The sequence below is a fragment of the Trachypithecus francoisi genome, unplaced genomic scaffold (assembly GCF_009764315.1).
Source record: "Trachypithecus francoisi isolate TF-2019V2 unplaced genomic scaffold, Tfra_2.0 Lachesis_group4, whole genome shotgun sequence".
In the NCBI taxonomy this organism is placed as follows: domain Eukaryota; kingdom Metazoa; phylum Chordata; class Mammalia; order Primates; family Cercopithecidae; genus Trachypithecus; species Trachypithecus francoisi.
Genome location: NW_022681469.1, coordinates 84134674 through 84155863, shown reverse-complemented (window position 1 = coordinate 84155863; position 21190 = coordinate 84134674). Strand labels below are relative to the sequence as shown.

Genomic DNA, 21190 nt, shown 5'->3' with positions numbered 1-21190 from the left:
GGATAAATACCTATGAATGCAATTGCTGGGTCATATGGTAGTAGTCTATTTGGTTTTGTAAGGAACTACTAAACTCTTTTCCAGAGTGCTGTACCATTGCACGTACCCACCCCCATGCTCCAGCAATGTAAATGATCCAGTTTCTCAGCATCCTAGCCAGTCCTTCATATAAGTTCTTTGTATCGTATATTGTAATCCAATCCTTTGGATTCTCAGGGCACAAGGCCTGATACAGCCCACTTGTAACATAAATGTATACTGCTTTAAAATATATTTGGGTAAAGTTTAAAACTGGCAAACAGAAAGAATGAGGATAAGTGTTTGTAGCTTAGGTTAGGGATGTGACAGGGAGCAGTTTTACTATCTAGACCTACCCATTCATTTGGTGCTATAAGGAACTAGAAACAGAAGGTGGATGGATGCATTTAAACTGCTAGGTGCAAAGCTGAAATGTTTTTAAAGAAGGGCTAATGCAATAACATTTAAGTTCTTTGCAATAAATTTTTACTTTCATTACATTTAAGTATATGATGTTAATACATTTAAGCACGTAATATTAATACAATAAAATAATCTGAGATATGCCGAGTGTTACGGAAACACGGAAGGAGAGACCAGGAAAGACGACTCTCCCTCTCTTCTCTCTCGTTTTAGATCCAACTTCTTCCTGTTTCCCCTTTCTGCCTCCCATTTGGCCTGTTTCTTCATTTCTATGCTATGCGCCTTTTTTCATCTCAATTTAACTTCAGTTTCTCTTCCTTCCAGCTGATTCCCTTTAACCAAATGTTCTTTTCCCCTGGATGGTCAGCTCTCTCCTGGGACTTTCTCTCACTCTGTCTCTCTGATGAATCCTCATGGATTCATCCTAATTTAGGTCTTAGACTATACTATTCTGGATGAAATTCTGTTTTCTTAGGGAACTGAAGTAGGAAGAACTGTTGGGCAATCCCATCTGAAGGTCCTGTTGACTATTTTACTTGAAGCTTTTTTCTCTCCATGATTTTCTCTTGACACAAAAACCTTTCCAAGTACTCTCATTCTTTTTTTATTTTTTTTTCTGTAAAAGCTTCTGTTTCCCAATAACCACAGACACTTGGTGCTTTCATAGTAACTATCACATTCTACCTGTGTTATATCACTTTTTATCTTTTTGCACCTTTGAGGTGATGAACTTTCAGAGAAGGTTCACTAATTATTCATATCCACAAGTGCCTTGTACAGTACTGGCCATATTGAATAATTACTCAATGAATTTGCTTGTTATTAACATGTTATTGGCTTCAGTTTTAGCATGTCTTTAAGATTATAAATGTTTCTGCCCAAAGCATTTTTAATTATATTTTTGAAATTTATGAGCACCAAGTGGATAATTAAGTAGATAATTAAGTGAATAAGGTTAATCTGTAAACCCTACAAAACATAGTAGTTAAGAAGTCAACTTGGATAAAAATGCATAGAATTAAAGAACTGTGTTCAAATCTCCCTTGCGGTCATCTGACAAAGTCAAACTTAACTGCTGTCTACAGTAAGACATGGAATTATTTCACATTTTAATTTACTCAAATGGCAAATGTGGCATTTCAAACACTTTCATTCATATTAGATTTAAGTTCTGCATGGAAAGTCCTCTGTAAGGACATCATTATTCGATCTGGCATCATTCATTCTTGAACATGGGTTATATATTAAAGTTTCAGTGTTTTCTGGCACAAAATACAAATAGATGACAGTGTATTACAGCATTATAATAGGAATAACAGCAATGCAACAAGAAACCAAAATGCGTTTAGAACTCAGGCTGAGCCTTCTCCGCCTCCTCAAACTAACACAAATTTTTGACTCCAAATGTTATAATTAAAAGTCTTATCTTCATCTACATATTTTTCATTTCTCATTTCTCAAATGCCTGTTCCAGGTGTTTGCCAGTGTTTAGACAGCCACTATTCCATGTTTTCTACTATTTCGTTTCTTAAAATCTTCAAGTGTTAGAGATTACAATGTTGGCTTTCAGGGACTTAAAAATGTGTATGTGTGTGTGTGGTTTTGTGTGTTTTCCTCCTAAGCTCAGGGAGAAAACTAAACAAACACGAGTATTGGGCAGGCTAGCTAGTTTTAAAAGAAGGCAAAAAGGCTCAGAGAATAGGCATGTTGTTACACAGGGTGTGCCCACTGGCACAAGACCTCCTGGGGAGAGGCTGGACATTCAGGATGTTTATGAGTAAAAGTAGAAGGTGGAAAAAGAACACACAAGGCCCAGTGTCCCGACAGCCTGGCAGGAATGCGGCTCAAAATAATTACTACTGCTGAAGGAACCGTTTCTGTTCCATCTTGTGTCCTTGCTAAAATAAATAATAAATAATAACAATAAAGCAGTCTATCTACATAAATATGTGAAATACCCATATACAGCTATTTATTTATATATAAAATATCTGTATCTTTTTCTTGCTTCCATTTGAGGACGTCAACTTCCTAATGAGGCGGAGTTTTTGTCTACCAGACCCGCAAGCAGCGTGGTGCGGGTAGAATCCTATTTTAAAGAGGCCCAGAACAATAATCCCCGCAATCACAGAGAAAATAAGCCAGTGCCCGAAAGCATCAAACAAAAATAATGTATGAAGGAAAAGAAAAAGACTTCTCCCCAGCGGCGGCAGATGCACCCAAACTTTATTACTTCCTCTCCATCCCGACAGGGAAAGCAGGACTGAGCTTGTCGGAAGGTGAGCAGGGCTTGGCCAGAGACGGCGTGCGCGGTGGCAGAACCCCTGGACAAGGGTGGCGTTTGGAGACTTGAAGGGGAAAGGGGAAGAAGCCAGAGTCACCAGCTCCAAAGTCCCGGAACTACACCTGGCAAAGGTCAAAGCTTGCGGGGTAAGTCAATTGCGGACAACGCCAGAGCCTCACGTTTGCAGCAGGCGAGTTGACTTCGGCGGGGAGAAAGTGGCCGGCCGCAAAGGGCCGCCCAGTGGGGGCGCGAGTGGCGCGACACGTCTCCAGTCTAGCTCAGTTTGCGGTCCCCTTTGCTCCCACGTCTGCAAATCTCGGACCCCTACGTCCTCCCCTCGCCCGCCTTGGCGCGTCGGGGTCCCGCCGCCCGCCGTCCCTTACCGAGCCAGAAGTGCAGGCGGTAGGTGAAGCCTTGGCTGGTCTTGGCCGTGTGCAGCACCAGGTAGGCATCCCCGACGTAGAAGTCGCCGTGAGCGCTCTGGGGCACGGGCACCAGCTCCAGCTTCTCAATCCTCCAGACCTGCAGTCCCGCCTGCTTGCCCGCCCGGGCGAACTCCTCGTGGTATAGCTCCTGTGCCATGGCTCCTGCACGCGATGCTCCGGGGGGCGCGGGATCTCGCTGACCTTGTAGCTGGACTAAACCCAGAGCAGCAGGAGGAACCTTATTCGCCGCCACTTTATAAGGTTTGCCATCGGGGAGGCGGCGCCCTGAATCGGGAGGGGCTAAGTGCCCGGGCGCGAGTTGATGGAGGAGGCGATCGCTTCCCACGGGGAGCGCAGCGCTGGCTTCCAAGCTCCCACGCCCTGCCCCAGGCCAGGAGCTGAATCGGCGTCCCAGAAGTGTTGAGATTCAGAGGGAGTTTATAGTAACTCGTGCCAATGCCTCCTCCAAGGAAAGACATTTTCTCTAGCAATAGACGGATAACATTAGCGATTAAAACTGCTTGGCACTCCCTCGTGCATACTCATCATCACCGTCCTACATATTTCCTCTTCTCTCGCTAATTCTGTTATTTCTGGATCTAAGTTGTTCTTGGCAGGAGGGGTGAGGTGAGGAAAGAGCGTGCCAGCCCTACAGAGTTGAGTCAGCGTTTACCCGGGTGGAGCAATACCTGCTCTTTCTGGCCCTCTAGAATAATTCTTTCTTAGAACAAATCTTCCTCTGCTAATAGCAACACTGCCGTTAGGCAGCAGAGTAGTGTGCCACATTAGCATGTTGGAGTAATTTCAATGCATCCTTCTTTAAAAAGTTGGCTTTTTGAGTCACAAACATCCTAATGATCAATTCTGTCATTTCATTGGGCAGTCTCTCCATTCCTGATGACCAAAGTTTCTGTCTGGATCTTCCAGTTTGAAAATACCATGAAAAACAACGTGTCCGTTTTCTTGGACAGGAAGAAAACCTGGAAGAATGACAGTCTTACCCCAGGTGACAGAGCTCTGTAAATCTCAAGGAGTTCAGGAGCTGTGGTTGAGTTCTCTTACCACCTGCTTCCTTTGGCCAAGAGAGATGAAAACAACAACAACAACAAAAACCCAGCAGCCGCCCTCCTGAGATGTTCTCTGCAGGGCTGTTTGTGGCTGTAATTTTATGCTTGGCCGGCCTTCTGGGTTATCTGTTACCTAGTTTCAAGGTGATAATTTTCTCATTGTTTTACCTACAGGTTTTGCTTTTGCAGGATGGCTAAAACACTATGGAATTTTTAGTGTTCCATATGGAAAATTTACTCTTGATTTGGCATTCATTTAACAAGCTGGTATAGTAAAGGATTTTGTTACTGAAAAAGGCAAATCACTCAGGATGTATAGAGTAAGAAAGCTGAATTTCATGCACGTAAAATTGTTTTCATTCAATTTCTAAAATTACATGAATCCCTGGAACATCAATAATAATGCAAAATTCAATTTTTTCCTTAATTAAATTATGTTTTCAATAGGTTATTACATGACCATGGTAAAAAAAATTAGAAGTACAAAATGTGTGCAATAAAAAATTATCTCCATTTCACCCTGCCACCCAGTTGCTTTCCCCAAAGGCAATTACATTACCAGTTTCTTATGTATTTTTCCAGACACTCAAATTTTGTCAACAAGAATATAATGTAGTTATTTTAAATTTTTAACAGAAAATGTAACATATAACCTTTCCGAATCCCCTCCACCGTGTATGTGTGTGTGTGTGTGTGTCTCTGTGTGTCTATGTATCAACACACAGTACTCATAGAGCTACCAGTTTTTACTGATCACATGGTATTCCACCTTATAAACATACTAATTTATTTTGTCTATCTCAGTTCATAGTGTAGGGGCCAAGGGAAAACTTCCTGTCTGCCCTCTGAAGCTTCACTGAAAAATCAAGTCACAAAAGGCAGATTAACAGGACAAATGGCATACAAATTTATCAGCGGACATGGGGGAGAATCACAGAGTGATTGCCCAGTATCCCAATGAGGTACAGATGGTTGTACATCCTTACTAGAAGAAAGGCAGTTGGGTGATGTATGGGTGATTTGGGGAGTTAGAAAATGATTTTTAGGGGAATTCAATGGGTTTGAAGAACATACAATGGCCTGAGACAAAGTCTGTTAAGCCTGCAGAGCAGACAGTGGTTTGTGACAAAAGTCTGTCCATGTGTGTTGACAGACTTCAGTTTTTCTTTCTGCAATATGAGTTCAGTTTGTGGGAAGTCAGGGAAGTGACCAGAGGTAACTGTTTTCTTCTTTGGCAAGTCGAAACCTTAGGCAGATAAGGGAACTTAGAGAACACCTTCATCCTGTGCTTTGGGAAACAGAAGATTGGTGAAGGAAGGTCAAAGAAAATTTGAGCCTTCTTCATTTCAGCATGTCAAAGTGTCACATTTTGTGGTATTGGTTTCTGAGCCCCAACATTAGGCATTTAAATGTTGTGTATATTTTGCCAATACAGTGTTACAAATAGCATATTGAACATACTTTATTATGCATTTGCAGTATTACAATTGAGTTAAACCCCTGGATATATAATTAGTTGGGATTAAATAGTTTTTATGATAGTGATGATAATTATGAAACCAATTACTACCACTTACTGATGTTTGACAATAATTGGCTATAGTACACATTACCTTGATTCAATTCCTGCTTCCATCCTTAGTTCTGAGGCTTTCAGGAAGTTACTTAACTACATACAGCCAGCCTCACGTTCCTCATCTCTAAAATGGGGAAGTAATATTTGCCTTATAAGATTATTTGGTTTAAGTGAGTTGACACAAATAAGGTATTTGTGTCTGTTACACAGAAAACGCTCAATAATTAGGAACTATTATTATGTGGTGGTAAGCTTCCTTTGGCTCCTTTAGATCTATTCTCTGTCCTGCACCCTTCCATCTTCCCTTGAGGCTGATCTGCAAGAGCTAAATCAAGTGGGTTCTGATGTCCTCTAGCCAAGGCTTGATTGGAGACCAGAGGGAGAAAAGAGAGTGAGGTCGGAGTATTTATTTGCTTGGCTTCTTCTGCAAAAAGTCACTGTTCTTTTAAAGGCAGATAACTGACTTTTTCTCTCCGGTTGGGTTATAGCAACTCTACCCTCACATGTTTTATTCCTTTTGTTTTCTCTGCCTGTGTATTTTTGTGTATAGCTTCCTAAAAATCTCCTAGAATTTTCCTATTTTGCATGCATCCTCTGTTGTAAGTTGAGATCCTAATGGATACATTTTATTATCTATATTCTTTTTTTCTTCTCCTGACCAAAACAGTGAGAGGTGGATATGAAGCCTCATTTTGCTGATAAGGAAACTGAAACTTTGGAGTTTGCCATAAGTCAGTCACCCAGCTGATGAGTAGCCAAAGGGAATTCAAGCTCTCTCTCTCATTCAAAAGCACTTGCTCTTTCCAAAAATGTATTCTTTCAATCTGAATTATTTGGCCAGATGTTTTTCCCTGAAGCATACTTTATGGTTTTGTTTTCCTCAAGGTTGTACCTAGAGAAGCTTCTGATCTAGTGTGTCCTATGCAGCACTAAGAAACTTAGTTTTTACTTTGATCTGTTAGATCTTGGTTTCCTTATCTGTAGACTGAAATCATGTGGTCTCTTCCTCCTGAGGAAAAGAAAAATATAAGAACTGGTGCTCTAGACTTAAGATAATTTAAAAACCAGAAGTATCTCAAGTTCAGTTTCAATTTCAGTGATCATTCCTTTCTTGGAGAAATAAAAAGAAGCTTTGGCATAGATGAAAGTGAAATTCCCTCTAGGTTAGGCCAGAGCTAGTGTGAGGCAAGTAAGACACATGCCTAGGATGCAAAAGTTAAAAAGGCACAAAAAACAACAAAACAAAGTAGCATTCAAGATAAATACTATTTTATGGTGATATTTTAAAGCTCAAAATTAATGCAAAGTATCATGATATAACATTTCAAATAGAGACAGGATTGTTAATAGTGCTGTACAGGCTGAGAGGAAGGAAAAGTACTGATCCTTCCATAACTTAAAACTTTGGGCTGGGCACAGTGGCTCACGCCTATAATCCCAGCACTTTGGGAGGCCGAGGCGGGTGGATCACAAGGTCAGGAGATCCAGATCATCCTGGCTAACCCGGTAAAACCCCGTCTCTACTAAAAATAAAAAATATTAGCCCGGCGTGGTGGCGGGCGTCTGTAGTCCCAGCTACTCTGGAGGCTGAGGCAGGAGAATGGTGTGAACCCGGGAGGCGGAGCTTGCAGTGAGCCGAGATCGCGCCACTGCACTCCAGCCTGGGCCACAGAGCGAGACTCTGTCTCAAAAAAAAACCCCCAAAAAACAAAAAACACTTTGATAGTTAATAGTTTTGACATTAATTTTTATATTTTAAAAAGTGTTGCATCGAAATACTATTTTATATACTAAAATACTTGATTTCTTTTTTCTTTTTTTTCGTCCCATTAATTTTGTGCATGAGGCAAGTGCCTCACTCCCCTGACCCTAGTCCTCTTCTGGCTAAGTGAGCTCCAGATCTAAACTTCCAACTCCCTGATAGATATAGATACCTGATAGGTCCTGCTGAGGTCAAGTTCAACATATTCACAACAATCTTACCGTTTTATCCAAACATACTTCTATTTTTTTCTAATTTCACTAGCAGCATCATTTAATTTTGACCTAACACTCTCTCTTTATCTCCATATTCAATCAACAATCCAATCCATCCCTGGTAGCCCACTCTCTTGCTCCTCCTCTGATCTTCAGTAGAGACACGCAGTGAAAGTTAAGCAGCCTAACTTACAATATGGCTTTGACCTAGGTTGAATCTTTGTTCTCCCCCATTTCAGCTCACTGAGCTGGAGCAAGTTACTAAACATTATGTGTCTCAGCTTTCTCATCTGTGGAATGGGGATACTGAGAAATTTCCTTGTAGAATTGTCATGAGGATTAAATGGATAAATAGATATAAACCTGGAAAAGTACCTGGTACATAGTAAGTGGCAGTAAACTCCACTGAGACTAACAAGTGATTTATTCATTTATCCAAATTCAGTCTTCAACGAATAATGTTTCCAGAGCCCAGATAAGGACTGCCCATTTTCTACATAAAAAATGGTCTCCAAAACCAAGTGCCAATTTCCTTTCCAGGCCTTTATTTTCTCTTCCTCTCTCATACCCTAGTTTCCTAAAAGTAAATAATTTCCTTCCATTTGTGTTATTGCCCTTCTTCCATATCTGTCTGTTAAAGTTTCTAATTCTTTAAAGTCTGCTTTCTTAGGGTCATGATTCCCCCGGATCCACTAAATTCCAGCATTCTCTGTGCTCCCAACACTCCAGATCTGCTTTCATCATAGCAGCTCCCACACTCTGAAGTGTGTTTTCTCTCTCAAGTTTGAAGGTTCACTTAGAGGTTCATGTCTCATTATTTGATTCCCTGGCTTTATAGCAATACATGCTGACTAGATATGATTGAATTGTTTGTTTTAGATTAAATTACATTTATATTTTCATCAATTTACAAATCTCAGTCCAAGAAGAAACACCCGATGTGAATAAGTCTTTACCAAGAGTCAGGAGATTTGAGGTTTGGGGCTATGTGATTGGATTCGAGATAAGTGCTCTAGAGTATTAATACCTCGAGGGGAATGTTGCGTACGTTATTCCTCTGAATAAAAAACAATGTCAAATAATATAATTGATTTATTGTGCAATTCACTAAAATGGGTTGGGAAAAACGAATCAGTTTCAAGCTACCTTCATTCCTCAGGGGTAGAATCTCTGAGTCGAGAGACATTTTATTTATATCATTGCATCGTGATCCCAAAATTGTTGAAACTAAACATATGAAAGACTGGGACTGCAATTTTTTTTTTCCCCCAGGAAAGGTAAATGCTTTGAATGTGCTATTTATTTGCTTTTTTTTTTTAAATAAATAATGAAATAATGTAGTTAAAAATACATTTCTTTTACTGGTAGTCCTGCTAAGTTGTAATAATTTAACGTTTGTTTTACCAAATGATTTGAGGGTATAAGCATGGAACCTGGAATCAGGGGACCTGAGCATTATGAGGATTAAAAGAGATTATGTATGTCAAAGCCCTGAGCACACAATCAACAAAATCAGTCGATAATCAGCAAGCACCCTTTCTTCCAGTACCTATCAAAGCTTCACTTAGAAGTGAAAATACATTCCAGAGAAGTGTATTTCCATCCTTCCTGCTCATTCTGAACAAACTAGAGCTTAAAAAGAGTACTCATTTTAAAAAATGCTTCAATCAGGATTTTGGACCTTCCCTTTCATAAGTCAATTATTTTTAAACCACATATAACACTATAACTATAAAGTAATACTGAGCCATAAACTATCATAGTCCAAGGTTCAGTACTAAGGTGAAGGTTTTATTGCTGTTGAATGTCTGCTGTAATATATGGTGTATTTTTGTAAACCTGCTAACTACAGCAGGTCATAGTTGGTTGATTTGACATTTCTTCTTAATACTATCATGTAGTATTTCATTATTATGTATCAATTTCTAACTCATGTTTGATTATTTACAGAAGACATTATCATTACTTTAGAAGTTTATACACTGAAGAATGCTTATGACCTAAAGAAAGGTTGAGGATGAAAGTCTCATGAAAATTTATGATTTAAATGGTATTTTTTTCCTTTAAAATTATATTCTTATAAGTGGATATACCTAAAGAAAGGTTGAGGATGAAAGTTTCATGAAAATTTATGATTTAAATGGTATTTTTTTCTTTAAAATTATATTCTTATAAGTGGAGATCATATAGTCTAAAATATAATAATATTGAGGCTAATGGTGTTTGAGCCTATGTCAACTTTTTTGCCTGATTTTTCTAAATGTCTCTATTTTACCAACAATCACAATTAACAATGTGTTCTGTTTTGCTTGCTTATTTGTAGCCCTGGCTTTACCACTTTGTGAGAAATAACTTCAGATTTTCAAGGACTAAGTCAACAATACTTGAATGTTAGAACTGTGTAACCACAGAAAATGATGGAAGTCAGATATGATCAGATTATCATTTTGTTGTAAAGATATTTACAAAAATAAGGTTAATTAATTCGTTTAAACCAAATAGAAGGTTGTTTTTAAAAGTTAAAGCTTGAAGATTTTTTTTGCTAGCCAGAAATAACTTCCTTTAGCCAATTCTCTTTTTGACACAACCTCCCTTTATATGAGTTGAAATTGGGCAATTTGACTGTAACTCCTTTTACTCTTGGTATTTTGAGGCTTCCTTGAAATCACAGGCCTCTATGGAGTAAGCAAATTGACTGAAAGAATTTCTGAAGATATTTTATTTTACACACTTCAGAGAACAGTGTCTTTTGAGGCTGGCAAAGGGAGCCTCATCAACTCCGTATCTACCCAGTTCCTCTCCTGAAATGACAGAAATTTTAAAAAACAACAAGTATTCCCTGGACAGCTGGTACTCATGCTTCTAGCTGAGGCCTACTGAAGAAAGATGGAGAGCAATTTGCTTCACCCAAGGAGTCTTAGGGCCTTGGGATGCTTGGGGCAGTAAAGATGAGGGAGAATTCTTTTTGTTTTCCCACTATTTCTTTATTTCAGTATCTACATGGCATTTTTTTCTGATTGCCATGGTTACACATGTTTACTGAAGACAATTTTGAAAATACCAATTACAAATGAGATTAAAATTATCCCTAATCATACAACCTAGGGATATGCTCTGATAACACTTTACACAAAGTTAAGATCATGATATAATACTGTACATTTTCATTTATAATTTGTTTAGGACTCATACTACACAGATCTTTTCTTTGAGTGGTTGGGGTTGAAAGCATTGTAGAATTCCCAAAAGTTCAATCTTTCCATTTGAGAAACCCTGACTTGTTAGGCACAGAAATATTCCATGTCATTTTAGCATTACTCAATTGTATAATTTTGACATTTATTTTTATGTGAAAATTATAGAGGAATTACACTCATCCATAATCATGTCTTTCTTGCTCACTCTCTATTTTAACAAATACTATGTTATGTAAGAAGTCAGTGTCCTTGGACGGGCACGGTGGCTCACGCCTGTAATCCCAGCACTTTGGGAGGCCGAGGAGGGCAGATCAGGAGGTCAGGAGATCCAGACCATCCTGGCCAACACAGTGAAAACCCCTTTTCTACTAAAAATACAAAAAATTAGCTGGGCGTGGTGGGCAGCGCCTGTAGTCCCAGCTACTTGGGAGGCTGAGGCAGGAGAATGGCCTTAACCCGGGAGGTGGAGCTCGCAGTGAACCGAGATTGCGCCACTGCACTCTAGCCTGGATGACGGAGCAAGACGCTGTCTCAAAAAAAAAAAAAAAAAGTCAGTGCCCATCATTCCCATCATTGACTCATAAAATGCCATCTTTTAGAGGTTACAGCATTTTAACAATTTGATATCCCTTTCAAATTGTTGAATTGATAGACATACCTATATGCATTATCTTTCTGTCTGCTTGCCTATCTCTGTTCCTCTATTTATCCATTTTTCTCTGTGTTAGTGGTTAAGAGCACAGGCTCTGGAACTAGCTGTCCTGAGTTTAGTTTCCTGTTCTGCGAGTTCTAGCAATGCTGTGGCAAGTTACTTTGCACCTCAATTTTATCATCCCTAAAATGGGAGTACTGTGTGATAGGATTGCTATGAAGGTTAAATGAGTTAATACAAATAAAGTTCTTGAAATAGTTCTTGCCAGCTAGTAAAATCCTCAGTAAAGGTACATTACAGTTATTCACACATAAGCACACTTACGCATCTACCCACAGGTACTTCAGCCAAAATGGAATGCATGTCAACATCCAGCTTCCTTTCATTTTTTTTTTTTTTTTGAGACGGAGTTTTGCTCTGTCGCCCAGGCTGGAGTGCAGTGGCCGGATCTCAGCTCACTGCAAGCTCCGCCTCCCAGGTTTAGGCCATTCTCCTGCCTCAGCCTCCGGAGTAGCTGGGACTACAGGCGCCCGCCACCTCGCCCGGCTAGTTTTTTGTATTTTTTAGTAGAGACGGGGTTTCACCGTGTTAGCCAGGATGGTCTCGATCTCCTGACCTTGTGATCCGCCCGTCTCGGCCTCCCAAAGTGCTGGGATTACAGGCTTGAGCCACCGCTCCCGGCCTTCCTTTCATTTAAACAAAATCATATTAATAGATTACGAACATTCTTTCAGGTAAGTATGTATGGATTTACCTCATTAAAAATAATGACTTTGCATTCCATTGTATTAAGTAATATACAATTTCCTTATTTTGGTACTTTGAGTTGCTTTACATGCATAAATTCAAATAATATATTAATAACTTTCCACACATATCTTTCTTTGTATACACATGTTACTATTTCTGTAAGATAGGTTTCTACAAGTGGAATTTCTAGGCCAAATGATTTACACATTTTTTTTGTGTTTTTTTTTGTTTTGTTTTGTTTTTTGATATGGAGTCTTGTTCTGTCACCCAGACAGGGGCGCAGTGGCACGATCTCGGCTTACTTCAAGCTCCGCCTCCCGGGTTCACACCATTCTCCTGCCTCAGTCTCCTGAGTAGCTGGGACTACAGGCACCCGCCACCACGCCCGGCTAATTTTTTGTATTTTTAGTAGAGACGGATTTTCTCCGTGTTAGCCAGGATGATCTGGATCTCCTGACCTTGTGATCTGCCCCCCTTGGCCTCCCAAAGTATTGGGATTACAGGCGTGAGCCACCTCGCCTGGCCTTGCCTGGCTAATTTTTTGTATTTTTAATAGAGACGGGGTTTCACCGGTTTTACACTTTTTTTTTAAAGGTTTAAGGATATCACCAAATGATATTTTCTAAGTCAGTGGACAAAAATGACCATTTCCCTTATCTTAGTACTAAATTCTAACAATTTTTCATTAAAAAATTCATTTCCAGTCTATGCATGAAAATTATATCTCATTTTCTTAAAGTTGTATTTCTGTGATTATTAGTGAAATTTAACATTTTTCTATATATTTGTTACTATTTTTATTCCGGAAATTTTTTATTACATTATTTGAACATATATCTACTGAACTCATATTTTGTGTTAGTTCGTGTGTTAAACATACTAAGTTTTCCTCTTAGATGGGTTGCAAATATACCATTTATTTTCATTCTTTGTTTTCTCATTAGGAAACTTTTCCTAAGGTGATGTTAAATAACATTCTTATATACTCTATTGCAATAATTTCGAAACTTTGTATTTTTTCCTTAGATCTTTACTTCATCTGAAATACATATTTGTGTTATAACATAATTTAAAGATATAATTTTAATCTAAATTTATAACCACATTTCTTAACAAGATTTCTTAGATCATGTATATGTACTGATTTGAAAGATATTTATCAAATGTGAAATTTTTGTTTCTTAATCTATTTAATCTAGTAACTTATGTATTCATTTGTCTGTAGAATGCATTTTTATATCACACTAATTATTTGTTTCCCTTTAATCTCTACTATGGCAGATCTTCACTATTGTTTTCCAAAACTGTCTTTATCAATGCTTACATATTTTTACACATAAAATTAAAAATCAACTGAACATTGTGTTTTAGCACTAATTTAATGTACGCTTTTGGGAACATTGTATAATCTTAGCATTTGATCATATCTTGGCTTATAGTGGTCAATAATATTTCAGAATCTTTTAAAGTTCTTATTTCTAGACTTTTCGTAAGTAGATATAAGACATTTTTGTTACAATATTCTAAGCAAGTAAATGTCAATAAATTGGAAATTCAAGGTAAAATGAATATAGTTCTAGAAAGTGTAAAATGCCAAAATCAATGCAGTAAGAAATATAAAATCTTAAATACATGTTAAGTTAACAACATTGTTTTAAAAGTAAAAACTTCCCTCCTGTAAAATACAAGGCCCAAAAAGTTTTACATGTGAATCACCTTTATTTACTATTGTACACTAGTTGATGTAGAAAACAGAGTTAAAGAAAAGCTGCTAAAATCATTTTGATGAGACTATTATAACTACACAACCCAATATAGGGATTCAAGAAAATATAATTATGGTTCAATTTCATTTATGAATATCAAGGCCAATATCATAAATAAAATTATCTCCAACCAAGTAAAAATTGTGTTTTGTTTAAAGCAAAAACAGTAAGATTATCCTACTGGAGTAAAAAGTAATAAAGTTCCTCTTTTTCAATATTCTTAGAAGGTTACATAGAAGGGAACTTTGTAAATCTAATGGTATAATAATAAATTGCATTAATAACATTAAATAAAAAAACTTTAGAAGGATTTCATCTATGGTTGGCAAAAATGATAGGAAAAAACATTAAGAAATTCACTATCTCACTACTCTTCAAGAGGGTACAGAAGTCTTTGACAACGCAAAGACCAGAAAAAGACATACAAGATATTAAGAATTGCTAGGAAAAATAAAAAGCCAATATTTGTAGATGATAATCATGTAAATAAAAGGTCTAAGAAAATATACTGACAAATGAAGAGACCTCACAAGAACCTATAGTGTTTATCAAATGATTAGAATAATGTAAAATGAAATGTAATAATGTAAAATGTAAAAAATGCAATAGAAATTCAAAAGAATCAAAATGTGTAAAATTGAATATCTTTATGAGCTCAGAGTAGAAAGGACTTTCTTGAAATCCCAAAACAGCATGAAGTACAAAGGAAAGAATGGATAACTTTGACTACATCAAACTAAAGATGTAACTTCAAAATAAGACAACAAAGATGAAGTTAAATGTTGGCTGATAGACTGTGTAAAAATAAAAATATTTTCTATTAAATAATTATATCAGGAATATACATATAAACAAAAAGAACTCAGCAAGAAGAAATTCAATAAATCTCGTAGAACAATAATTTTGCATATTTATACAGGAGCTAGAGAGAAATTATTTAGGCACATAGTGAGGGTAAGAGAGTCTTCAGTAAGGTTTCTTTTTAATAAAAAGCAGCTTCAGGCCGGCTGTGATGGCTAACGCTTGTAATTCCACCACTTTGGGAGGTCAAGGCAGGCGGATCACCTGAGGACAGGAGTTCAAGACCAACCTGACCACCATGGTGGAACCCCGTCTCTATTGAAAATACAAAAATTAGCCAGGCTTGTGATGCATGCCTGTAATCCTAGCTACTCGGGAGACTGAGGCATGAATATCGCTTGGGAGTAAGAGATTGCAGTAAGCTGAGATCCTGCCTCTGCCCTCCAACTTGGGCGACAGAGCAAGACTCCGTCTCAAACAAATAACAACATAAAAGCAGCCCCCAAATCATTTCTTTTCTAACAAAAAGCAACCTGAAAAATCACGCTGCAAGCATAGATAAACAAGCTAAAAGCTTGCATAGGTAAATGCCAGCAGCTGTGCCAATAGGAAAGGAATACCTGGAAGCCACATATATTCAACATGGAGGTTCCCTCTTCCCTTTACTTTGCCACCACGTGTGCAGTAAAAAAGCAGGCAACATGGCACCAGCCAGGTAGACCCTATCTGCATAATAAAAGATTAGGGTGGGTTGGCCAGCTTCTTCCTGTACTATGCAAACCGCACACCTGGTCCAACCAATTTCTCGGACCCTGTGTAAATCAGACATCACTTCCTCAAGCTCTTCTATAAAACCCCCTTGCATTTCACCTCTGTACTGGAAGGCCCACTTGGGCGCCCCTCGCTCCCAAGAGAGCTCTTCTCTTCTCTTTCTTTCGCCTATTAAACCTGCTCTCTTAAATGCATCTGTTTCTGCGTCCTCGATTCCCTTGGCGTGAGACAATGAACCTCAGGTATTTATCCCAAATGATGCCGATTCAATATGAAGTAATGTGAATGACCAGTAAAGCATGAAGGGTACTCAGTGCTTGAGTCCTCACTATTAATTGGAGGAAATCACATAGCCAATATTTGAGTGTTTACAATGGCCAGGCATTATTCTAAATTCTTTTAAAATATAACTGTTCTGATACTTATAGCAACTTTATGAACTATGTATTATTATTATCTCATTTTACAGATTAGAAGACAGGAGCAGAAAAGCTACATAAGTATTCTACATACCTAGAATATGAATCTTGGTAAGATTGCTTTGAGCCCATGTACGTAACCACTGTAGGATATGATGAGGTTTCTCTTCAAAGAGCCTGATCAACCCTTATTCTTTAATTCACAGTACCCCTCCCTACCTTTCTCTTTTTTTCCTCTTTCCTTCCTTTCTGCCATTGTTACATGTCCAGACACGCCACGGTACTGAGCATTATCAGTACCAGCTCACAATCCTTTCCTTACTGGGAGAGAAGACTAGTTCTCTAGCTCATTACAGACACCCATTCCCCCTTTCCTCTCTCTCTTACATGCCCACCTTATCTAAAGAAAGTTCAAATGTTTAGCCAACCGTGGTTAGTTTACATTGTGCAGCCCAACTCCAGCCAATGGAGAAAGGGTACAGGGGCAGGGTTTGCATCATGAATAAAGGCTCTCATGCCGCTTTGTCCTGGCGTGCTCTCGTGGTGACTGGCCAAGGAGAAGCACTCCTCTGCGCAGAAGTAAAATTGCTTTGCTGAAAATCCTTCATTTGAGTGTTCAATTTCCTTAGGATTTTGAGCATGATTCCCAACATCACTACAACCACTATGATTCTACTTCTGTTACACTGTTTTATAGCTATCAGTTTGTTAAAAAATTAGAAAGATTAAAAAGTTATATAACATCAAAGGCTGGTGAGGATGTGGGGAAATAAGAAACCTCATACAATATTGAGAGAGGGAGCTCTAACATGACATAGCCATTTGGAGAGCAGTCTGGCAGTATTTAGTGAAAACTGTAAGCACATACTTTGTATTCCCAAATTCCACCTTGTATCTGTACTCTAGATATGCTCTTCACAGATACACAAGAAGACATGTACAGTGATGCCTGCCAGAGCATATTGTGTGTACAAATAAGTTGAAAGCAACCTGGGAGATCAGATATACGTAAATGTATGAGTAACGTGGTATATGGATATATATGAGAGAAATAACATACAGTGTAAGAGGCAATGAACAGCATGGAAGGAATAGCTGCATAGACAAATTTCAAAAAACTAAAGTTGAATAAAGTAGTAAGAAACAGAATGCAATACTACTTATACAATTTAGAGCACACCAATATTAATAAAAACAAATATTATGGAAGCATGTATTTGCAAATGGCCATAAACTACATGGAATGTGGTTTCGAAGAGTGTTCATTATTTGCATGTAAGTGGATGCCTGGTGGAGATGGGAAGGGGGTGAAGGACATAATAATGAATGGGAACAATCTTGAAATGATATATAAAAGAAGGGAGGTGCACTGTTAAAATAAAAGACAGTCATGAACTAAGGAGTAATGCCAATTCAATTCTGTGGAATTGAAATCCAAGATCCCAAAGCAAAACAAAATAAAACTTGCAACGTCAATTTCAACATCGATTTTTGTATCTATGTTTTAGTGACAGATTTTAAAAAATATTAGTATATCAATATATAAAATTTAGACCTGATATAATAAAAATACTTAGGAATTTAAAGAAATCTTGGGAGCCTGAAGAAAAATACAAAGAATTATTAGAGATTAATGTAGTGGTTCTAGGTCCACTTTTTCCTGTGTGTACTTTTAGCTCATATGACACAAAGAAAAGTCTTCAGCTCAGGAAGTGTTTCACATGAACTGTAAAGCCTCGGTTATTAATTTACTATTTTATTGCCATTTGGTTTAACAACATATAGAAAAATGCTTGTTCTTAAGACCTGAAATTCTGCAGCCTTACAAACTTTACAAATCATTTGAACATCACAAAAAAAGTTCAAATGATTGTTAAGGCTAATATGTTCTATATTGCATTATTTTGACCTTTCTTTTTATCTAATTGCAAATCTTGTAATGACCCACTGAGCATATTTACCTTTTGAATCAAGGAAGCAGCAAGAAGGAAACAACTGGGTAAGTACTTAAAGTAAAAGAAGGCAGAAAAATGAAGGAAAATGTTTCCCTCTCAGCTATATTCTTTCCAGTTGTCTTAATTACTATCCTGATACATTTATGGCCTTTATTAAGTGGTTGCAATATTTAGTTTTGCGAACAATAGCAATGAAAAATTGTAGTGTATTAATATATTCCTTAAAATAAGAGGTAAAAAAAGTGTTTCTTCCCATCTCACGATATAGTGAAATATTTGTGAGTAAAATGATACAATGTCTGGGATTTACTTTGAAATATTCCAGGAAGAAAGTTGAGGGGGGATAGAAGAGACTCTATTGTCAAAGTGATTGATGATAGTTGTTGATATTAAGTGATGAGCACATAGAGGTTCACTATTCTCTTAGATCAATTTTTGCTTATGTTTAAAACTCCATTATAAAAAGTTTCTCTTAATAAAAGACTAAACTTAGGTTTTGTGTAGTTTTAAAAATCATTTAGCTATAATCGCCTTCTGAAATATTTATGAAATGAATAAAGCTCTTAGCATTGTATGGTTGGATATATTTGTCAGAATTTAAGGTGCCAGTCCAACTGGGCCCACTGTATTCAGGGCTGACATTTGTATTCCTTTTCCAAAACAACTGGCAGATGTGAGTTGCTTTTCCTTATGTGAGGTAATCATTGGAAACTTTTCTTCCTCTCCAAGTTTGTGTAGGGCAGATCTTGTCTACAGATGTTGCTTTTTCTCTCATCAAGAAATTGCACAATTAAACTGTCAAGCAGTAAGTATCTAATATAGTCAAATGACTGTGAAGGAGAAAAATAATTTATAAAACACAGCACAGAGAACAATTGTCCAAAGGAGATTAATGAGCAAAACTGGCCCATCTTATTGAAATGTTTAAACTCATTATTATGTACTTTTGGGGAGAGTTTTCTACATTAAAACACTAGTTGAAAATTGGTAACATTTATTGCCACATTTATTGTGAAACTTCATGATAACTTCAACATTTTGAATGGTGAATACTAAAATCTGAAAGACAACGTCCCATAGGCTGAGAATAAATAACTCTGAAGGCCTCTGTCATTCAGACTTTATATCTTGAGGATGTAACTTTTTGGCTTCTTTGTCCTGCCTTTTTTTAGAGAAGGGGAACTTCTTCAAAACATCTTCAGGATGTTAATTTTCCTTTGTGTCATTTGGCTGACCCAAGCAGATTTTCTACTTAGCCTTCAACTTTCTCTTTTGGGACTATGAGATTGAAAGTGAATATTTTCTGCAAAAGGCTCTCTGCTCGTCTGTTAAGAGCAGTTTAAAAGTCTCATAAATGAAATTGAAATTTTTAAATATTTAAAGTCCTATCTCAATGAAAGGAAAACTGTTGAAAATTTGAATATTTTAACTTGTATTTCAACTAGTGAAAAAAATGGAATATTTCTCTATAGTCAATAAAAATATGGTGATTATCTTTGCTTTAAGTTTTCTCTTCTATCTTAGAAAACACAGGAAAAGGATTATTTAACTCCAAGAAAAAATACCACTTTTCACTTTGTGCAATAAATTTTGTAGAAAAATGAGTATGTCAAATTCTTAGTAGTTTAGGAGCTATGATTTAGCAGAGTAGTTTTCCAGTGATAAAATCAGAGATGAAAAGACACTTAAAACCTGTTTCTTGCCATTAACATGCTTAAACTCTGGAGACACTGTGTATAGTGGTTAGGAATCTGGACTTTGCAACTTAAAAAATAAAAACTACCTGGGTTTGATTTCCAGATGCTCCATTTATAAACTGTGTGCAGTTAGGCAAATTAGTAACTTCCTCTACCTCCCCATCTGTGAAATGGTGATGATGAATCCATATTAAACACATATATAGGAAACATATGTACCTTGTCATAAAGATTCAGTTGGACTGTGCATACAATGCACATAACTAGAACACATAAAATATGCTCAATAAGAAGTAGTTATTATTTGCCCTGAGACAGCATTCACATTTAATTTAAAATATATAGCAATGAATATGTTTGATACAGTAATTGTTTTGAAAACAAGTTTTAGAAAATTATTTGCTTTATAGAAAAAGGCAAAAGTGCCGCATTTAACTACATAGCAGAAGGATTCTGAAAGTTATCCTGAAATCAATTTAAATATACTTAGTTTTTTAAAACCTTTCCTTTGAGTTTTAACATGCATCTGGTTTGAATTAGCTTTAGAAAACACTATTTTTTTTTCCTAAATAAGGGCTTGATAATCTCCACATAGCACTTACAATAATATCATTTAATGTTTTAGATAGTCACTTTTTCAAAACTTGCTCAAAATTTTCACTTGCTCAAAAACTTTACAAAAGGAAATACAAGCAGCAGTTTATACCTCTGTCTTTACCAATTGCTAACGTAATTATTTGACCAAAGAGTGGAACAGGTTCATCTTTCGTTCACCATTTTTGTATAGCTTTATGCAAGTGCAGGCCATTTTTCCTCATTGCTTTAAATTCTTAATTAATATTCTCAGCAAGCATAGAATTAAATCAATTTTATTGTGTCTCCAATGGAAAGCTTTTTCTGTCAATCAAATATCAGTATTTTCTCCAAAAGCTGCGTTTCTTTTTCTTTTTTCTTTCTTTCTTTCTTTCTTCTTCTTCTTCTTTTTTTTTTTTTTGAGACGGAGTTTTGCTCTGTCACCCAGGCTGGAGTGCAGTGGCCCGATCTTGGCTCACTGCAACCTCCGTCTCCCGGGTTCTGCTGATTATCCTGCCTCAGCCTCCTGAGTAGCTGGGATTACAGACACCTGCCACTACGGCCGGCTAATTTTTGTATTTTTAGTAGAGACGGGATTTCACCAGGCTGGTCTCGAAATCCTGACGTCGTGATCCGCCCGCCTCGGCCTCCCAAAGTGCTGGGATTAGGTGTGAGTCACCGCGCCCGGCTCAAAAGCTGCATTTCTTATCTAACAGAATCTTAGTATTTTAAATTCATGGATCTTCCATTTTACTCCATAGAAGTACTGATTTAGAGATCAAAGTTAGAATTCAGCCACCTGAATTAGAGAGCAAAAGGAGCCCAAGCCTTGAAAAAGG

The 21190-nt window shown here is 37.4% G+C and overlaps 1 protein-coding gene across 1 annotated transcript in view; it reads right to left on the bottom strand.

The window, feature by feature from the left end:
• The window catches only part of SCIN (scinderin), an 85445-nt gene extending 81701 nt beyond the window's left edge, over nucleotides 1-3744 (bottom strand). Inside the window, exon 1 of the mRNA XM_033193155.1 lies at nucleotides 3109-3744. Coding sequence (XP_033049046.1) covers nucleotides 3109-3307 — 199 coding nt within the window. The 5' untranslated portion in view covers nucleotides 3308-3744. The remainder of the gene's footprint in view (nucleotides 1-3108) is intronic.
• Nucleotides 3745-21190: the final 17446 nt, after the last annotated feature.